Source organism: Dothidotthia symphoricarpi (genome assembly GCF_010015815.1).
Source record: "Dothidotthia symphoricarpi CBS 119687 unplaced genomic scaffold P153scaffold_14, whole genome shotgun sequence".
Classification (NCBI taxonomy): domain Eukaryota; kingdom Fungi; phylum Ascomycota; class Dothideomycetes; order Pleosporales; family Dothidotthiaceae; genus Dothidotthia; species Dothidotthia symphoricarpi.
Window position 1 is genome coordinate 740,736 of NW_022985021.1, and position 16,205 is coordinate 756,940.

A 16,205-nucleotide genomic window follows, 5' to 3' on the forward strand; every position below is an offset into this window, starting at 1 on the left:
CCAATTGTTTCAAATTGCTGCTAAGTGACACTTATGCAGATAGATATCAGAATACAAAAGACTCTTCATGGAAATGTAAATCCATTAAATTACGCCATACCATGGTATCACTAAAACTCGCTCTAGACATGCAAAACACTAAACTATCGACACGACTTTTGATCGTAAGGTTGTACCTGAACGGCCAACGTAGAAGAAACCCGAACGGAAATCTAAAAAAGATATTGGCAAAGGGGTATAGAAAGCAACAGAAGAAAACAATGCAGAAAGTCCCCACACCGGGACATCATACTTCTCCACACCCTCACACTTCTTGAGCGTTCACTCCCTGGCCCTCCTTCTCAAGCGCAGCCTCCTCATTGCTGCCACTCAAACTACCCACTGCCGCAACGCTCGAACACGACTCGTAATCACCCGGACCCTTCGCACCGTTGGGAATCCAGAACCGTAGATCAACGCGCATAATAGCGTAAAGGTACGACGTCAAGATCTCGTTGACGAAAATGAAGCAGTAGAATGCCGCTTTGTGGAAGTACACGGGCATCGGTTGTGTTCGTGGAACGGGAGTTTGCCAGGATGTTCCGCAGCGGTACCAGGCACCCATCGACACAAGTGTCGTACCTACAAGCAAGACGATGACCTTGGTGCGCAGGCGCCCGGCGCCAAACTTCTCCGGTGCACTGCGCCGTGGGATGGCAAATGCTATGGCCAGTATGATGATCGGGGCGCAGCTGACGACGGCCAAGAACGTCTGGCCGTAGAGCTGCAAGCTACGGTCGACATGCCTGATGGACGTGTCTAGCGTGTAGAAGCTCTGGACTGTTGCGACGATGACTGCGGCGAGTGTAAGACCTATCGTTACGTACAACACTTTCATGGCGATGCCGACGGCGGGATGCCAGCCAAAGTGTGGATGCAGAGAGCGGACGATGCGTATGGACCACATGACGTTTATGATGAAGATGATGAGGACACCGGCTGCGATGAAGATAGCTGCTGCGATGCCGAGTCGAGCATTGCGCGGGATGCATATGCTCGCTATGCGGAGGGTGCATGTGACTATTCGAGACATGCTGAAACCTGGTATGGCCTGTTAGTATGTGTTGAGCCTCATGTTTGGGAGGGCCATACCGAATAGAGCGCCGTTGAAGAGGAACTTGTGGCCTCGTTTCCGGTTCAACTGCAAAATGGTCATGTGTGTTACGGCGGAGCCAATGTAGCACACCAATAGAATGCATGTTATTGGAAGATCGATGTGTCGTTTGTTCAAGCCGCCAAGCGCCCATGTTGTTGGAAGGTATGGGGCTGAGGATGTTTGCTGCTATGTGTTAGACAGGTCATTTAAACCAAAGATACCAGATCATACTCCTGTACCAGCACCCGCGTTGACACCCTGGGAGGCCATGATGGATACAGATTGCAACTTCTCAACTGTTTGCGCATGCACAAACAATCGCCAGCTGCACAGCTTTTGTTGTGCGGGAGAAGTGAAGTGTTTGGTCGTTATGCGATAGGAACTCCTGCTTGTTGTGGTAGTAGAGTAGTCTGACGGTCTTGGAACAACAGCCTTCGTAAGGAGGACGCCCCTAATTTATCACGATATCCCCAGATTGTCCTTCGCGTCGGATCGGACGTGGACGGGAGGCGATGGCCGTTGTGGCTTGCGCTAAAGTCTTCCAGACCATCAGGCTCCAACGAACTAGAGTGTGATGAGCAACCTGTTCGCACAATGTCAGACCTTTGGCACGCGCCTTCGGCATTCGGTTTTGTGTGTATTGGTATCTCGGTGTCTCGCGCTAAGCGAAAAGCCGGAAAGAGCGAGATGGTGGGATACAGCCGACATAGAATTGAAACAACAGAACGCAGTTTCGGGACAACCAGAAAGGGACTTTACCATCTCTGTCTAAGCCTACAGCTGTCTTCTTAGTTTGCGTAAACGTGGCGGCATGGTAGTGTCACTTGCTTAGATGCCAATCTCGCTTCTCGCATTCAGCACAAGAGTTCCTTCAGCTGGCGCATTATTCGCGTCTCGCAGGATTCTACATGTACGGACGTTCCTTGCCTTGTATCTCAACTTCGGCGTCTTATCTTCGTAGGCCTGATTGTTGCACACTATGTCCGCCAACTCTTTGTATATAGCGAGTCCACTTTGGTCAATACCATATACATATTTGTAGCATCTAACATGAGTGTGAAGTGAAAAACAAGTTGCGTGTATAGACGCTCCGTACGTCAAGTCTTGTGATTGTTGTCGTAAAATCGTTGTTTCGAATCCCTTGCTCCTGCGCCATGTATTCCAGATGCATGCATGTAACAAAGAACACATTCCCACCTACCGATCCAAGGTTCTATCAACCTCATGTTTCATGCTCCCTTGACATTTTCACCAAACTGACATTTCTTAGTCTCTCAAAGAACAGGCATCAGTACCTCCCCCAACCACCGTCTCACACCCTCCACTACCTGCTCCCTCTCCTCAAACCGCCACTCCTTCTTCACCGCTCCTGCGAGATCTCCAAACAAACTCTCAATATCCTTCTCTGTATCATGATACAGCAAGGTTTGCAGGTCGCCCCCTTCAGCCATAAACCTGACTAGGAGATCCCCATCAATGTGCCTGCTTCTCGGTGCAGCAAGCCCTCTTTCCTGATACTGTGGATCGACATCCCTTGCCCTGATCTTCCCGTCTTGTGGCCCATCAGCACCATTCATAAGGACGTCGAAAATATCGCCACTGCGAGGTTTGACGACAGTGAATTGACTGGCGGGATCGCGGGTTTGTTTCGTTTCTATAAGGTTTTGCACAAACCGAAGGATATGACAAGCGGACTTGGAGAGTATAGAGAAAGTGTAGATTGTCCCGTCGGAGCAGGCACCAATGATGTCGTCCGCGAGGATACCGCTGATGTGGGTAGACGTGCCGAGATTGCAAGGCCGACGCCATGGTGGGCGAACGTTGCCGCGTTGTAGTCGAACTACTGTCCGTGGGAGGCAAGCTTCAAAGACGGTATCTGCGGCGTTTTTGTATGTTCGGTCGGGAGGATGATGGAGACCAGAAATTGAGGCGCTTTTTCTGTCGGTAAGCAATACAACCGTATCCCGTCCACTCTCATCCTCTTGATTATCCACATTAATTACGAGATGATGCGCACACCAGCGTTCACGACTGTCAGTGAAGACTTGCTCGAAGACGACGTTGCCTTCACTGTCCCTGTTCGTGACCGAATAGCACAAGTGTGAGTGCTGGAGCGTGGAGACATAGACAAAGGAAGGAGATATAGTGATGTGTATCCCAGGTGACGGAAGTTCTTTCGTTCCACGTTTGAGCCATCTGTAGACTATCAGTCAGATGAACAGTATGAGCATAGTGTTAATCACTCACCTCCCAGTTTCGGCGTCGAACTCGTCGAACGACAATGTCTTGCCGATGACACTAACGGTAGCTCTGTTATCGAACATGGTGACACAGTACACTGGATGCTCATAGGTCGATTCTTTTTTGAGCTGCAGCTTAGACCCGCGACTGCCTACATTGAAGATCAATCTTCTACCGGTTTCTTTCCCTGTACCCACAGTGATTCCGGTGCCCACGATGATGAAGGTGTATGGTTTACCCTGGTTGTTCTTGAACGGCCACTCGACAATGGAGTACACCCTCTCGGCATGCTTCAGACGATATTGAGCCACAACCAGTCGGTCCGTAGGTTCGTCCGTGTCTTCTTGCTTGATTTCAGGGTCTTCGAGAGGCTTGTCATCACACACCTGGAGTAGCTTGAGAGTTGAATGGAGTACTCTGTAGCCGTCTGGTGGAGCCCGTTCCTCTTTCGCTTCCATCGTCGAGATTACCATTCTGGGCTTGCTTTGCATGTGTATGACATTTGTGGGCTTGGCTCTCATGAGAACCTTTCTTGGAATAGCCTTGGAGTCAGCCTGGGGCGGCATTGGAACATCGTCAGTTCCCCACCTGACATCGGATTCAAGCTGGGAGAAGAGGAGTTGATCTCCGGCAACTGCAAAAAGGAATCCTCCCAGATTCCTACCCAGAGCATCCAAGTTTCTGATGAAGGGAAGTTGACACATTGCCGTAACCGCAGACTGCAAATTTTCTTGATTGATGCGGCCAGAAAACCATATGGAGTCGACATCTAGTACGGACACATCGCTCAGGGAGCAGCGCACTCGGCAAAAGTCCGCCCCACATGCTACGAAGGCAGCAGAGGCGTCAGTGTAACTGGGCATTGTCCTAGCCGGCGTGGTGCCCATCTTGACGAGGTTCCAAGACAGACGTGAAAAGTCTATTCCAAATCAATTACGTCTCTATTTACCTGTGGGATGTTTGTACTTACTGTTGTCCGTTTTGGTGAGAGCGGCACTCAAAAGACAACCATCGCGTGTAGCACAAACCAAAACTTGCTGTTGCCTCGAACTCAGGAGCACAGCACTCTCACATAACTTGTGAGGCTCATCGATCGCGACGTCTTTCAAAGATTCTTCCAGTACTAAAGAAGTAGTGCCTGATTGCCCTATCTGCAATAAATAGATTCCTGAATCGAAAGTGCTGACAAACACGTATGGAGTGCCTTCTACATCAAGGAGTTCTATACATGTAGGATCGGAAGGCAGCCGGTGACGAAACTCCCCCCGCGACACTCTGTTAAAAGTTCCATCATGTGCGATCTGTATGATTTCCAGGTACGTATTACTGCTTTCCCGGAACGCGATTGCGACGAAAGGAAACCCTGGTTTAGAAGCGGCTATGAGTAGAGGGGTTTCAACACAAATCGAGTCCGTCTGGCGCAAAAGTGGCCGCCGAAGTGTCCTGATCTCCTTTCGCGTGATTTGAATAGCGTGTTGATCAGACCAGGGACATGCAGAGATGGTCTCCTCGTCTCGCATAAAACCGTCTTCGATTGGTTCATCGCCAGAAGGTATCTGAAACTTATCCCAGATGCCGCCTTCCCATGCTCCGGAGAAGTCGCCACGACTCTCCGGTTGAGTGCGAACGAGACGGATCAACAGCGTTTCCAGTGGAAGTGTGATGGCAAAGCATACGTAGTGCTGTCTCACACCTCTGCCTTCTGCCTGGACCTTTTGGCTGCCATAATCAACTATGCGTAGGCCAGTACAGCCATTCATTCCACCAAAGCAATCATCCACAAGAGCTTGGAGACCATGCCTTAGCTCGGAGAGTTCTCCATGAGGAGTATTTCCATGGGTAACGAAAATAGCAGAACGTTCTCGTTCATCGGGAGCTCGTAGACCAGGGAGTCTAGTGACGCAGAGATCGGTGAATGGTGCCCAACTCGGTATCGACTGAATATAGTCGAACTGATTTGTCCCTGGGTATTGGGAGCCATACGAGTATTCTGTTGGCCATGCTCCGAGTTTGCACATAAGTCCATCACTTCCAGCCCCTCCTGCGATTAGAACGTCAGGATAGGATTGGGAGAATTCAGAGTTGTCCACGCTGAGACATGCAAATGCAATATCAATACGATATGGCCAATCGCCTGCATCGTTGACGTCCACAGATCCGGCTGGGCCTCGCTCCGCATACATGATACGTCCGTCTTCCCGTGCGATGTAGAAGACTTCTTTTGGAAACTCTGGATTGCGAGGTGCTCTATCCCACTGTACCCATCGTGGCCTACATTTGCTATCCCCAGGTCGGATGGGTGGGAGTATGTGAGCTGGGATAGGCGCTACCGTACGCCGAGGGACGCCAGATAGCACGTCTTTGTAGACGGCAATGTGCGTATCAAAAATGAGTAAGAAGTCGGGACTACGGCTGAGTGGAATGAGTAAAGAAGGGTTTTGGTCCTCTGAGATGATTAGTCTATGCCATGAAGCTAAGCTTCGAGGATCAAGTGTTCCTCACATACCAAAATCCACCAAAACTCGTTCTGCCCGAGCGGCTGCTCTGCTCAGATCGTATCTGCAATCCCAGTCAAAACAGGTGATTTTTGTCTTTCCTTGATGTACAACAATGAACAGAAGAACTACATGGAAGTCGTCTTGTCCATTGCCAGATGACAAGAATTCCATGTGCATGATATGTCCCTGGATGGATATGATGCGCTCGTCCACGATGGGTATTGTATCAAAGCCTTCTCGTACCTCCTTCCGCCATGTCTCCATAGATTTTGTCTTGTACAACATGAAACGACCTTCTTGGGCAGCCACTGCTATTGCTCGACGTTTGGGATCTACAGCGAGGAAAGTACCCAAGCGGTCAAAGCGCGTAGCTCCAGCGGGGAGCTTGACAGTTTTACGACTGAAGGTAACAGTGCCTGTTGGGTTACTCTGAGCCCACAGAAACATCAGTGTCCTCGATGTCAGAGTTAGTACAATGACCTCGGGAGGAAGCTCGTATTCTTCGTCGCTGGTTGTAGATCTTCTGGCTCTGTATGGAATCTGCTTTTTGGGCAATGGACTGCCGACGCTCTTGTTACTGCGAACCTGGCGAGGGTCACCAAATACCCTCGCGGCCAGGATGCGACCCTTGAAGTCTGATTTGGTGGCAACATGGCGGAGATGACCATAGTCACGGATCTCCTTGAGATGCACCGAGTCCTCACCCACAAGGACAATGTCATTTGAGTATTTGTGCCGAATGTTGGCGGGTAGGATGGACTTGAAGAGAGGGCTCGCAAGCAGTGTTCTTGAGAGGATCCCGAACTCGGGAACACGGCTTGCCGGCTTGCAATCAGGCTCCCGCATTTCAGTGTCATCTTGCTGGGCTCGTGCCATGATCTGGTAAATATCCATTGGTCTCGAAACCCACTCGTTGTTGACAAGGACAAGACCCTGGACTTGATGGTTCATGGTGGGGATTAGAATGGAAAGATCTGTTTGGGGTATCGCTCGCACCACGGGCCCGTGGACAGTGGATAGATGCCGATCGAACTAGGCTACAAGGGGAGGATACGCTGGAGCGCCCAGCACTGGCTCAAACCGGTGGGGATGGGAAAGACGAGGGTATAGTGAGAGAGGAGATGTTTGACATGTTTGTGCCTGATTGAACAGGCAAGACTGGTCAGACGGATGACGACGGGGCGAATATTTTCTGTAGTATCATGAGGTGTTAATTGGCCCAACGAAACGGCTTGCACAACATCCCGTACCAGGGATGTATTGGAAGAGGACTGATGAGTGGATAGTGGAGAGCGGAAGGAAATGGCCACTGAGACTTTTTCAACAGTCCAGCTGCAACCGTGGCAGTTAGTTGCTACAACGAGTTTGGGTTATTACGACCAGATGCAGCCATCCGACGTCTTGACGAGTGATTTGGTTTGATAGGTGGTGGTGCTAGGGCATATGCGCGTGGTCGATGTCGTGAGGCGATCTGAGATCGTGCACTATTGCAAACAACCAGGGTGTGGCATTGGATGGGCTGGAGGGCCGAAGGGCGATGCCACAAAAAGAAACAAAAGCAGAATCGAGGAAGCACCTGACGTGTGCTTCTCGTTGGTCGTACCTGGCCCTGCGGTGGAGCAGAGTGACTTGGGCGTGCACAAGCGGTGCAGGTTGGCAAGGTCGCGGCACCGGGATGCTGTCGAGGGCGCCGTAAAGAGCGGCGGAACCAAAGCAGCGGGTGTCGAGCGGTGTCGGTGCAGCCCTGAAGCGGATGTCCCCGACGGTGAAGTCGAGGCACATCCACCGTTGAGGGACATTCACCGTCAGCGCGGATTGCTGACGGTGCCAAGCGCCGCAGCCGAGGAGAGCAAGTCGCGGTCTTGGTGTAGATTCGCGACAAGCATGCACACCACCATGTAGCAGCAGATACTGCTCTTTTTCTGACACAGATTCCCCCCGTGCACCCCGCAGCATTTAGAGGCCGCCGACTGCCAGGAGCAGCTTCTCCCGTCTGTCTGACCCCGAGATGCCGCCACAGCCATGACCTCACCCACATCCTCCCGCTCCGTGAGCTCTGGCAGCCTGCCATCGCGTCCAGGCACGCCGCACGCCGAGGGGAAGAAGGAGACTCTGATCCGCGCTGCCTGTGCCAGTCGCGACCTCGACGCCCTGGTCCATCTGGCGACGAGCACGCACGGCCTGGTCAGCGACAGCTTGCGGCGCACAGCATGTACGGCCCAGCGCCACTGGCTTTCCTCGCCGACGACTAATGCACCCAGGGCCTCTCTTGCTTGGATGCTCGGAGGAACACTCGGCGGACCAGGCGCCATGGGAAAAGCTGCCTGAGCACAGGGACGAGCACCAGGTTGGCCTGGACGTAGCCCGCGCCTTTGTCTACTACCCCAGAAACGGTACATGCCTCCACACATGTTCACCTTCTAGCCGACTAACGCCCCGCAGAGTCAGAGAAGCAGCTCGACCGCCGGAAAGAAGAACTGTCCGACGTCATTGTCGAGGTGCTCCGCAGACACCCAGTGCTGTGCTACTTCCAGGGCTACCATGACATCGTCCAGGTCCTGCTGCTCGTCCTCGGCGCCCAAGAAGCCCCCGCTGCTGCTGCCCGCCTCAGCCTTCTCCGCATCCGCGACTTTATGCTCTCGTCACTTGAGCCCGCCCTCTCCCAGCTCGAACTGCTCCGTCCCATCCTACGCGCTGCCGATCCAATCCTGTACGACCACCTCCCAGAAGGCAATGCCTCGTTCGCCCTCGCCGGCACCATCACCATGTTTGCGCACAACATCCAGGACTACAACGACATCGCGAGGTTGTTCGACTTCTTTCTGGCACGTCATGCAGTAATGCCCGTCTATCTCTTCGCCGCTGTGGTACTCTCAAGACGAGAAGAGCTGCTCGAGATCGACAAGGAGGACGAGGATATAATGTACGCCGTCTTGGGCAGACTGCCACAGCCCTTCGATGTAGAGTTCCACCTCGCTCGGACGGTCGAGCTGTACGACCATTTCCCACCGGCAATACTACACAGCTGGGAATGGTGGAAGATTTCATCCTCGAGCGTCCTCAAGACTTCAGCCACAACCCATGACCTGCATCGCCTCACGCTGAAAGATGGAGAGAGATACTTTGCACAGCAAGAGATCGATCTTGAAAGACAAAAGGCCCTGAAACGAGCACTCGATCGAGCAAAGTATGCCAAAAAGTACATCGAGGTGCGCCTTTGGTACTACCGCCGATACGGAGCTGTTGGTCTCGCCATTGTCGTAGGTGCGTATGCGTTGTGGCTCGGCAGGAATGGCGGCTTCAGCAGTGGGCGGTATCCGTTGATTGGACGACTGGGCGACTTTTTGAAAAGAGCTCTCAGTGCTGCCGTGTAGGAATGCTGCGTGAAAAATAAAACGAGATAGGATTGATTTGAAAAAGTGTTTTGTGAAGATACATGGCATACACGAATGATAAGACGGCATATACACGGATACATAGAGTCTAGAGTTACGAATACCGATCTCTCAATACTTGTCTAGTCTAGTTGAAGGTCCCCCAACCTTCACAACTTAACCTTACAAGTCTTGCTCTCTTTAACCGACGGATCACTCTCACTCGTCGCCGTCAACCTAACCGTAACCTTCTCGCTCGCCCCCACCCCAGCCCCAACCGCAACCCTAACACTCGTCGTCTCTCCAGCCTTGGCATAGGCCAGCGCATTCGGCACCGCAACCTTCCACCCCTTACCATCCTTGATCTCAGCCTCCAGACGGTAGATATCCGAGCCGAGGTAGGCGGTGAGATCTTGCGGGTGGGCCGTGCTGTTGGACGAGGGAGCTTTGCCCGTGTTCTTCAGCGCAAAGGTGCAGTAGCTGGCTGTGTGGGAGGCGGATTCGACGTGGGCGTCGGAGAGCTTGACGCCGTGTTTGGCTGCGGAAGTGCCTCGCGTGGAGCGCACACCGACTGTGTATTTGAGGATGCCGGCGGCGTCGCGGGTGATGTCTAGCACATAGAGGTGTAGACCGTTAGGTGCGTCGATGTGTCTGAAGTGACGTTAGTAGTTTTTCTTATAAGGGTACGGGATGTGTATGACTTACTCAAACTCGCTCCCGGAGTTGGTGCCAGCGTGGAACAGCGCGTCGACTAGCTGTCTGTAGTCGCCGATGCTCCAGTACCTCGCTGTGCCGTTGGGCAGGTAGAAGTCAACGACATGTGCGTCCTGAGGGTTCGCGTCAATCACCCACTGGAATGGCTGTCGGCGATCACTGTTGCGCGTCTTGCTGATCATGACGCCGGAGTCGGGGCAGAAGGAGTCGGCGCCCATGCGGTCTACAACCTCCATGTTGTAGTTGTCGTAGGCGCCGCCGTCGCACAGGGCGTCGGTGGACGTGTTGCATGCAGGGGACAAGTCGCCTTCGGTGCCGAATGTCACGTTGAAGCCCATGAGCCCGGTGCCGGGGTCGACGGATCTTGCTGTTATCTCGGCGATGACAGGCCCGGATATAGCAAGTCCGGCGCGGGAGATCTGGAGGATGGGCGTGTTGTCGATGAGCGCTATTTGGTGCTTGTCGCGCATGGTGTGAAGTGAGCCCATGGAAGCGCCTTGTACGGGCTGAGTTCATGGATTAGTTTTGTACTTGAGTTTAGATTGTACAATTACTTACCGGAATCTGCCACCTTGTGTGAGGACCACCCGGACCGTTGAAGGAGCCGCGATCGAGCATGCTGAAGGGACCTGTGTACGCACGACGCGGAGGCACGCTGTACGGGTTGTTGTAGTTGTCACCGATTCCAAGAAGATGGGACAGTTCGTGAGCAAACGTAGCCATGCCACTTGATTCACCCTGTGTCGACGAGCCTCCGCCTGCGTTGGGCCAGATAGTTGAAGCCGCCGCCCAAGACGTCCAGTTAACATATCGTGTTTCCGCCCAGTTGGGTAGGGAGCTGTTCGCCGGCGGGCCAAACTCATCTGGGATATCCTCTTTGGTGAGAAACTTCATTTCTCCAAACTCTTGCCATGTTGACGACTCGTCTTGACCGGCTGAGAGGATAAAAGCCAGCTCAAACAAGTCTGCTGTGGCGTTGCCCACATCCGCACGCCAGGCACCAAGAGCGTCTGTTCGAAGGTCCACCGAGCAAGGTGGTCCCTCTGGACAGGCGCCTTCGTTGAAGCCCCCCTCTTCGTCGTCGACTCCATACTGGTAGGTGCGGGACGGCATTCGATATGGTCCAAAGACAGTAAGGTCGACACCATATTTTCCGAACGAATCACCCATCCAGTACTCATGAAGCGTATGGCCTTCGTTCAGATCATTCGGCGTATTGAGCAAATCCTTGTAGAACTTCGGCACATCTTCCCTCTTCAGTCCCGAGGCAAGCGGCTGCGGGTTACCAAAGATATCAGAGTTCGCCGGAAGGGTGACTACAAAGGGAGAGTCCGGATAGTCTATAGTCACCATGGCGATGTTGAAGTTCCGGTCTCTTCCTTTGCGTGCTGGGTCGCTCCAGCTTGTGCTTGGAGGCGCGACAAAGTCATCCCAAGTCATGTTGTCTGGATTTACCCAATTCTGTGCGTCTATGGGCGTAAACGGGTCTGGTGAACGAAAAGATCTTGGATGCGCCGCTGGGACGGCGGATGCGATGTTGAACATTGCATTCGCCAGGACGGCCATGGAGGCCGTTGAGCGAGCCATACTCGCGATCTACCTCTTTTTTGAGACTCAATGTACAAAGGCAGTACAATGACGGTCTCAAATCGAGATTGAGCGCTGCGAAAGTGAACGGAGGAAAGAATGAAGCTGCAAAAAAACAAAGATGAAAGAGACAAGCGCAATGCGCAGACCTATCTACAAATACGCCCATCGTATCTGTTCGGATCACCGTTTCACGGCACGGCAATACCAAAGATACCATCGCCTGGGAGCTCCGTCTGCATCCGCAATGGCATTGCTACGTAAGATTGGCATCCAAGACATGGGGAAGGCATATTGGGCTGCCTCATCTCGTTAGCTTGCAGCTTGGCAATGGCAACGCTATCTGCAGCGACCTGCTGTATCCAGCAACGATGCGTAAAGTTGTGGAGGCTGGTAAACCGAAGACGAGGGTAAGCCGGTTGGAAGACGCCGTGGGTGGAATGACGATGATGTTGTGCACCCGAGGTGAAGCTTTTGGCGTTGGTAGCGTGAACGTATCTGCAGGGTTCGAGCTTGACAATAGATTTCGGCGAGATTGGAGATGACAATATTTCCTCATTTGCTGATCTTTGCGCGACAGGGAGTCTTTGTATCTTGAGAAAGAAAGAACTGCTAATGTTGGCTTGGTGGAGACGGTACTTGCAGTAGTGGTAGAAAGTGTCATTAGAATTACATTGCGAACTTCCATGACAACCTAGTTGCCCTGACGGTAATACTAAATATCATGTCCATACACATCTTAATCATAACAACGTTTTTTGCTCCCAGACCCTCCCAACGCACCACCCATATATCAACAGGGTATCATAAATACATCAGAAGAAAACCGTGTAAAACGACGAATAACAACAACCATGCCTACGCACTCGGCGCCCGCCCACCACTCCTCTGTGGCCTGGAGAGCGGTGCTATACTCGCCCGATCCGCAGCTGCTTCATATATGTCTGCGTCGTCGAGATCACTCATACTCTCGGCCGTGCTGAGCATGCTGGCCCTCTTGCTCTGCCATTGCATATTGCCTTCACTCGGTGTACTCGATCGTGATGGCGTCATGGTGGGTCGGACAGGCGGCTGACGAGCGGACTGCGCATTGCCTTGGGTGATGGATTGGCGTTGAGAACTAGAGCGTGTTGTGGGCGCAGTGCTGCTGTTACTCCACCGCCGTTCCCTGCCTTCTGCAGAGGCGAGATCAGGTGTAGGGGTCAGGCTGCGCGAGGAATTGCGCGAGTGAGAACCAGAAGCATCCCTCCCTCGAAGCGTGCTAGGTCTCCGTTTCCGCTGCGAGTTGGAAGCGCCGAGGGACTGGGAGTGTGCGTGGGCATGTCCGCTCTTCTCCACGTCTGCTGCCCGCCCCGTGAAGCCTCTCGCGCGCTTCCACCCCCGCCAGCCTGTCCACCACAGGCGGCCACCCTCTTCGCGTGCAATCTCACGGCGGCGGGCTCCGACGCGCATCCTGAGCTCGGCGCGGCGCTCGTTCTCGCGCTCCCAGTACTCGGTGCGGTACATTTCCCAGTTCTGCCTGAAGTCGGGTGTGAAGGGCTTGGGCAGGAGCAGCAGCTTGATGTAGTCACCACCAGGCGCAATGTCTTCTTCGGCGTACTCCTTGCCATCTTCGATGATGCTGTGGCGTGGACGTCCCCCACGGGCGTCGAGGGCGTGGCTCTTCTCCTGGGCAACGTTGATGAAGTGGTAGGAGCTGCCGCCCTGCTCGCCGCCCCACAGGCCGCCCGAGAAGGGCACGATGAAGCGCGCCCACTCGACGAGCTCTCTCCACCACGGGCCGCGGATGACGACAATCTTGGCGTTCATGCCCCTCAGGCCGCGGTTGGCAACGCCGACCCAGCGACGCGGCCAGCGCACGCCTCTCTCCCACTGGCCGGTTGCCCAGAACAGCAGCGTGGTGACGACGCCGGTGATGAAGCCGACCTTCTGCAGCATGTCGACCAGCCAGTACTGCGAGCCGCCGATGCCCTTGCCGTCGTCTCTAGGCCGCAGCCACAGGAGGTAGAAGAAGAAGGCGATCCATACCGCGAGCAGCGTCAGCACGAACGAGTTCTGCCGCCGGCGCGCGCGGAGTGTGAGGTACTGGCTGCGCAGGCTCGCTTCGAGGATGAGCAGGTTGAGGTAGATCTGCGGCGGAGACGACGGCAGCAGGCTGGTCGGGTCGCTGAGCGTAGGCCGTCGCGGGGCCTTGAGGGCGGGGGAGTGGCCGTCTGTGTCGACGTCGTGCCGTGCATGGGCGTACGTGGGTGCGGATGCGGCGACGGCGGATGCGTTGGTGTGCGGCGCCGGGGCGCCTTTGACGATTTGGTCCAGCGACTGTGTGGGCGCCATTAGTCGTCGCTTCTCAGCCTCTCCATTTGCTTCGAGGGAAGCCCGTGTCGCGTGCGGGCGGGGGGAGAGGTATGTACCTTTGTTCACCTGACGGCTCGGCTCGCTTGCGAGGCGGTGAAAGCATGGATCCGCTGGCCACCACATGTACCCCACATTGCAAGCAACTAGCATGTGAGAGGCAAGTGCACCTGTGCAACCCTCCCCCTTGTCTACGTGTCGAGTGATGGCATGCAGTAGCGTAGGATTTGGGGAATCTGATTTCCGAGTATGAAGGTGAGAAATTACAAGAAGATGCAGATTATTGTCTATCGAAAGAATCATTACGCTCGCCAAAGAGAACATGTAGTAAACGTGCAGGGAACCAACAACACCGTATACACCTCTAAAGACCCTCGCCATCCTTTGACGCCATCTCATACACCCTCAGTCCGTCACTTCCCCACCACGCAGCGTCTACTGACCCGCTCTCTCCCGTCGCCTGACATCCTGCATCTCCTCCAGCATGACACGATTGAACTGCTCCCACCCATCGAGGTAGACGTGATGCCCCGCTTTGTTGATGATGACAACCTTTGCTTCGCCGTGGTCCCTCTCCCTCTCTTCTGGTGATGCGTCGGCTAGTAGACGTTTCTTCTCCTGCTTGACGATCCACGCGGCTGCTTTGCCGCCCTCGACGTCCATCCAGTCGTTTTCACCATACATGAAGACGATTGGAAAGCCGGTTTCTCGCTTGGCTGACGCAGAGGGGTGAGGGGGCGTGTCGCCGTCTACCGTAGTCCCATCATGTGCCTGGATCCATTGCCGCCCCACACCTTGTATTCTGCGGATGAGTGGGCTGCGTGCAAACGCACCAGGAGCCAGGAGATAGGCGAGGGCGTACTCTGAGCTCCCTCTTTGGCGGAAGAGCGAGTAGCTGTAGTCGTGCAGCGCCTGTGCTTCCTCTTCAGGCAACTGCGAGAAGCGCCGCGAGGTCCACCCTGAGACGAGGCGAGGTCCAAAGGGCCCACTCCAGCGGACAAAAGTGAATGGTGAGATCATGTTGGCTTCCCAGAGATACGTCAGCCAGCCGGGTAGCCGTCTTTTCGGGGGCTGCTTGGCGTCCTTTTTGGCGGCGTCCCCCTTCTGGCGTTGATTCATGAAGTTGTTGTTGTCCGCCGTAGAGGGCTGAACGCCGTTTCGCGTGTCTGCAGCGTCCTGGGTGAACTCGTTGGCCATGGTCGAGTCCTGCGGCTCGGGCATGTCTGCGTTGACAGCATACGGGTCCTCTGGTATCCCCACGGGCGAAGCCAGGATCAGCTTGTTGAGATGGCCCGGGTACTTGAGCGCATACGCCACTGCGAGGTAGCCACCGAGCGAGTGGCCCAGCAGGGTGAAGCGCTCCAGGCCGCGCTGGATGCGCCACTCCTCGAGGGCATCGACGAACCAGCTCTCGGCCTCGGAGATGCTGGCCTCCTTGTCCTTTGCGTGGATCTTGAAGGGCGGACGCGAGCTCCTGCCCATGCCGAGCAGATCGAGGGCATAGACCTTCCAGCCCTCGGCGCGCGAGATGGACTCGAAGTTGCGGTAGAAGAAGCCCAGGCCGGCGCCGTAGCCGTGCAGCATGACGAGGCTGTTCTCGACGTCCTCGCCCACGCGCTCGACGGAGAACTCGTTGAGGGCGCGCCCCTTGCCGCTCAGCTCGACCATCTGCGAGTTCCAGCGGCGCGGGCCATACGGATCGTTTGCCGCGTTGGTCGTCGTGTGGTCGGCCGTCGAGGGGGCGGCGGACCCCGTCTCGCCGTGTGTGGGCGTCTGCTCGAGGTGCGGGATGAAGGAGAGGACGCGGTGCTCGGTCGCGACGGGCGAGAGACCGGCCCACCACTGCCAACGTCAGCTGTGTGCGCCGTAGCACTGTTCACGCAGGACGTGCCTGGCTGAAGCCCTCGGACGCGCTCAGCGGGAACCACTTGGCGATGCGCCCCGTCTGCGCCTGGCCCTGCTCCCGCGCCCGCTGCGACGCCAGCGGGCTCTGCTGCCCCCGCTCCTTGCCGTCGGCGCTCGCTGCGTCCTGGCCTGCCATGGTGCTGTTGGCCTTGGTGTCGACGGTGATGGGAGTGCTCAGGCTCAGGCCAATGTAGCTCGCGCCCCCGAAGCCCACGCTCTTCTGGATGGTGCGTGAAGTCGGTCGGTAGAGCCGTAGCATGCGCACCCAGCGCAGCCTCGCAAGATGGTGGGGAGGAATGATGGCGGTGGGCGGTGCGACAGATCACCTCAGGGCGGATTCCCGAGGCGCTGTTGCGGTGCTTCAAGTACTGACGTAGCGATGGCGACCAGGATGAACAA

At 54.9% G+C, this 16,205-nt stretch overlaps 8 protein-coding genes across 8 annotated transcripts; 1 reads left to right on the forward strand and 7 right to left on the reverse strand.

The window, feature by feature from the left end:
• Positions 1-19: 19 nt before the first annotated feature.
• P153DRAFT_320188 (uncharacterized protein) lies at positions 20-1,712 on the reverse strand. Its single transcript, XM_033665110.1, has 3 exons — positions 1,367-1,712; positions 1,132-1,318; positions 20-1,080 (listed from the first exon to the last, which is right to left on the reverse strand). Exons 1-3 carry the CDS (start codon positions 1,403-1,405, stop codon positions 305-307), a joined length of 1,002 nt encoding a protein of 333 aa, XP_033522129.1. The 5' UTR covers positions 1,406-1,712; the 3' UTR covers positions 20-304.
• Positions 1,713-2,409: 697 nt separating this feature from the next.
• On the reverse strand, positions 2,410-6,825 carry P153DRAFT_387474 (uncharacterized protein; the record flags this gene model as incomplete). The annotated part of the gene is made up of 4 exons (XM_033670652.1): positions 2,410-3,331; positions 3,383-4,295; positions 4,347-5,822; positions 5,883-6,825. 4 exons carry the CDS (start codon positions 6,823-6,825, stop codon positions 2,410-2,412), a joined length of 4,254 nt encoding a protein of 1,417 aa, XP_033522130.1.
• A 483-nt stretch (positions 6,826-7,308) lies between these two features.
• P153DRAFT_387475 (uncharacterized protein) lies at positions 7,309-7,830 on the reverse strand (the record flags this gene model as incomplete). Its single annotated transcript, XM_033670653.1, has 1 exon — positions 7,309-7,830. One exon carries the CDS (start codon positions 7,828-7,830, stop codon positions 7,309-7,311), a length of 522 nt encoding a protein of 173 aa, XP_033522131.1.
• A 66-nt stretch (positions 7,831-7,896) lies between these two features.
• P153DRAFT_387476 (uncharacterized protein) lies at positions 7,897-9,248 on the forward strand (the record flags this gene model as incomplete). Its single annotated transcript, XM_033670654.1, has 3 exons — positions 7,897-8,086; positions 8,136-8,267; positions 8,317-9,248. The coding sequence occupies 3 exons, from the start codon at positions 7,897-7,899 to the stop codon at positions 9,246-9,248; spliced, it is 1,254 nt and encodes a 417-aa protein (XP_033522132.1).
• Positions 9,249-9,333: 85 nt separating this feature from the next.
• Positions 9,334-11,701, reverse strand: P153DRAFT_54634 (M6 metalloprotease). The gene is made up of 3 exons (XM_033673272.1): positions 10,521-11,701; positions 9,954-10,468; positions 9,334-9,899 (listed from the first exon to the last, which is right to left on the reverse strand). Exons 1-3 carry the CDS (start codon positions 11,547-11,549, stop codon positions 9,419-9,421), a joined length of 2,025 nt encoding a protein of 674 aa, XP_033522133.1. The 5' UTR covers positions 11,550-11,701; the 3' UTR covers positions 9,334-9,418.
• P153DRAFT_54625 (uncharacterized protein) lies at positions 11,702-12,322 on the reverse strand. The gene has a single exon (XM_033673270.1). The coding sequence runs from the start codon at positions 12,235-12,237 to the stop codon at positions 11,854-11,856; it is 384 nt and encodes a 127-aa protein (XP_033522134.1). The 5' UTR covers positions 12,238-12,322; the 3' UTR covers positions 11,702-11,853.
• A 343-nt stretch (positions 12,323-12,665) lies between these two features.
• Positions 12,666-13,853, reverse strand: P153DRAFT_265543 (uncharacterized protein; the record flags this gene model as incomplete). Its single annotated transcript, XM_033662864.1, has 1 exon — positions 12,666-13,853. A coding segment is annotated over one exon (1,188 nt), but the record flags the coding sequence as incomplete, so codon positions are not given.
• A 483-nt stretch (positions 13,854-14,336) lies between these two features.
• Positions 14,337-15,942, reverse strand: P153DRAFT_377275 (alpha/beta-hydrolase; the record flags this gene model as incomplete). Its single annotated transcript, XM_033669724.1, has 3 exons — positions 14,337-14,339; positions 14,391-15,743; positions 15,793-15,942. The coding sequence occupies 3 exons, from the start codon at positions 15,940-15,942 to the stop codon at positions 14,337-14,339; spliced, it is 1,506 nt and encodes a 501-aa protein (XP_033522136.1).
• Positions 15,943-16,205: the final 263 nt, after the last annotated feature.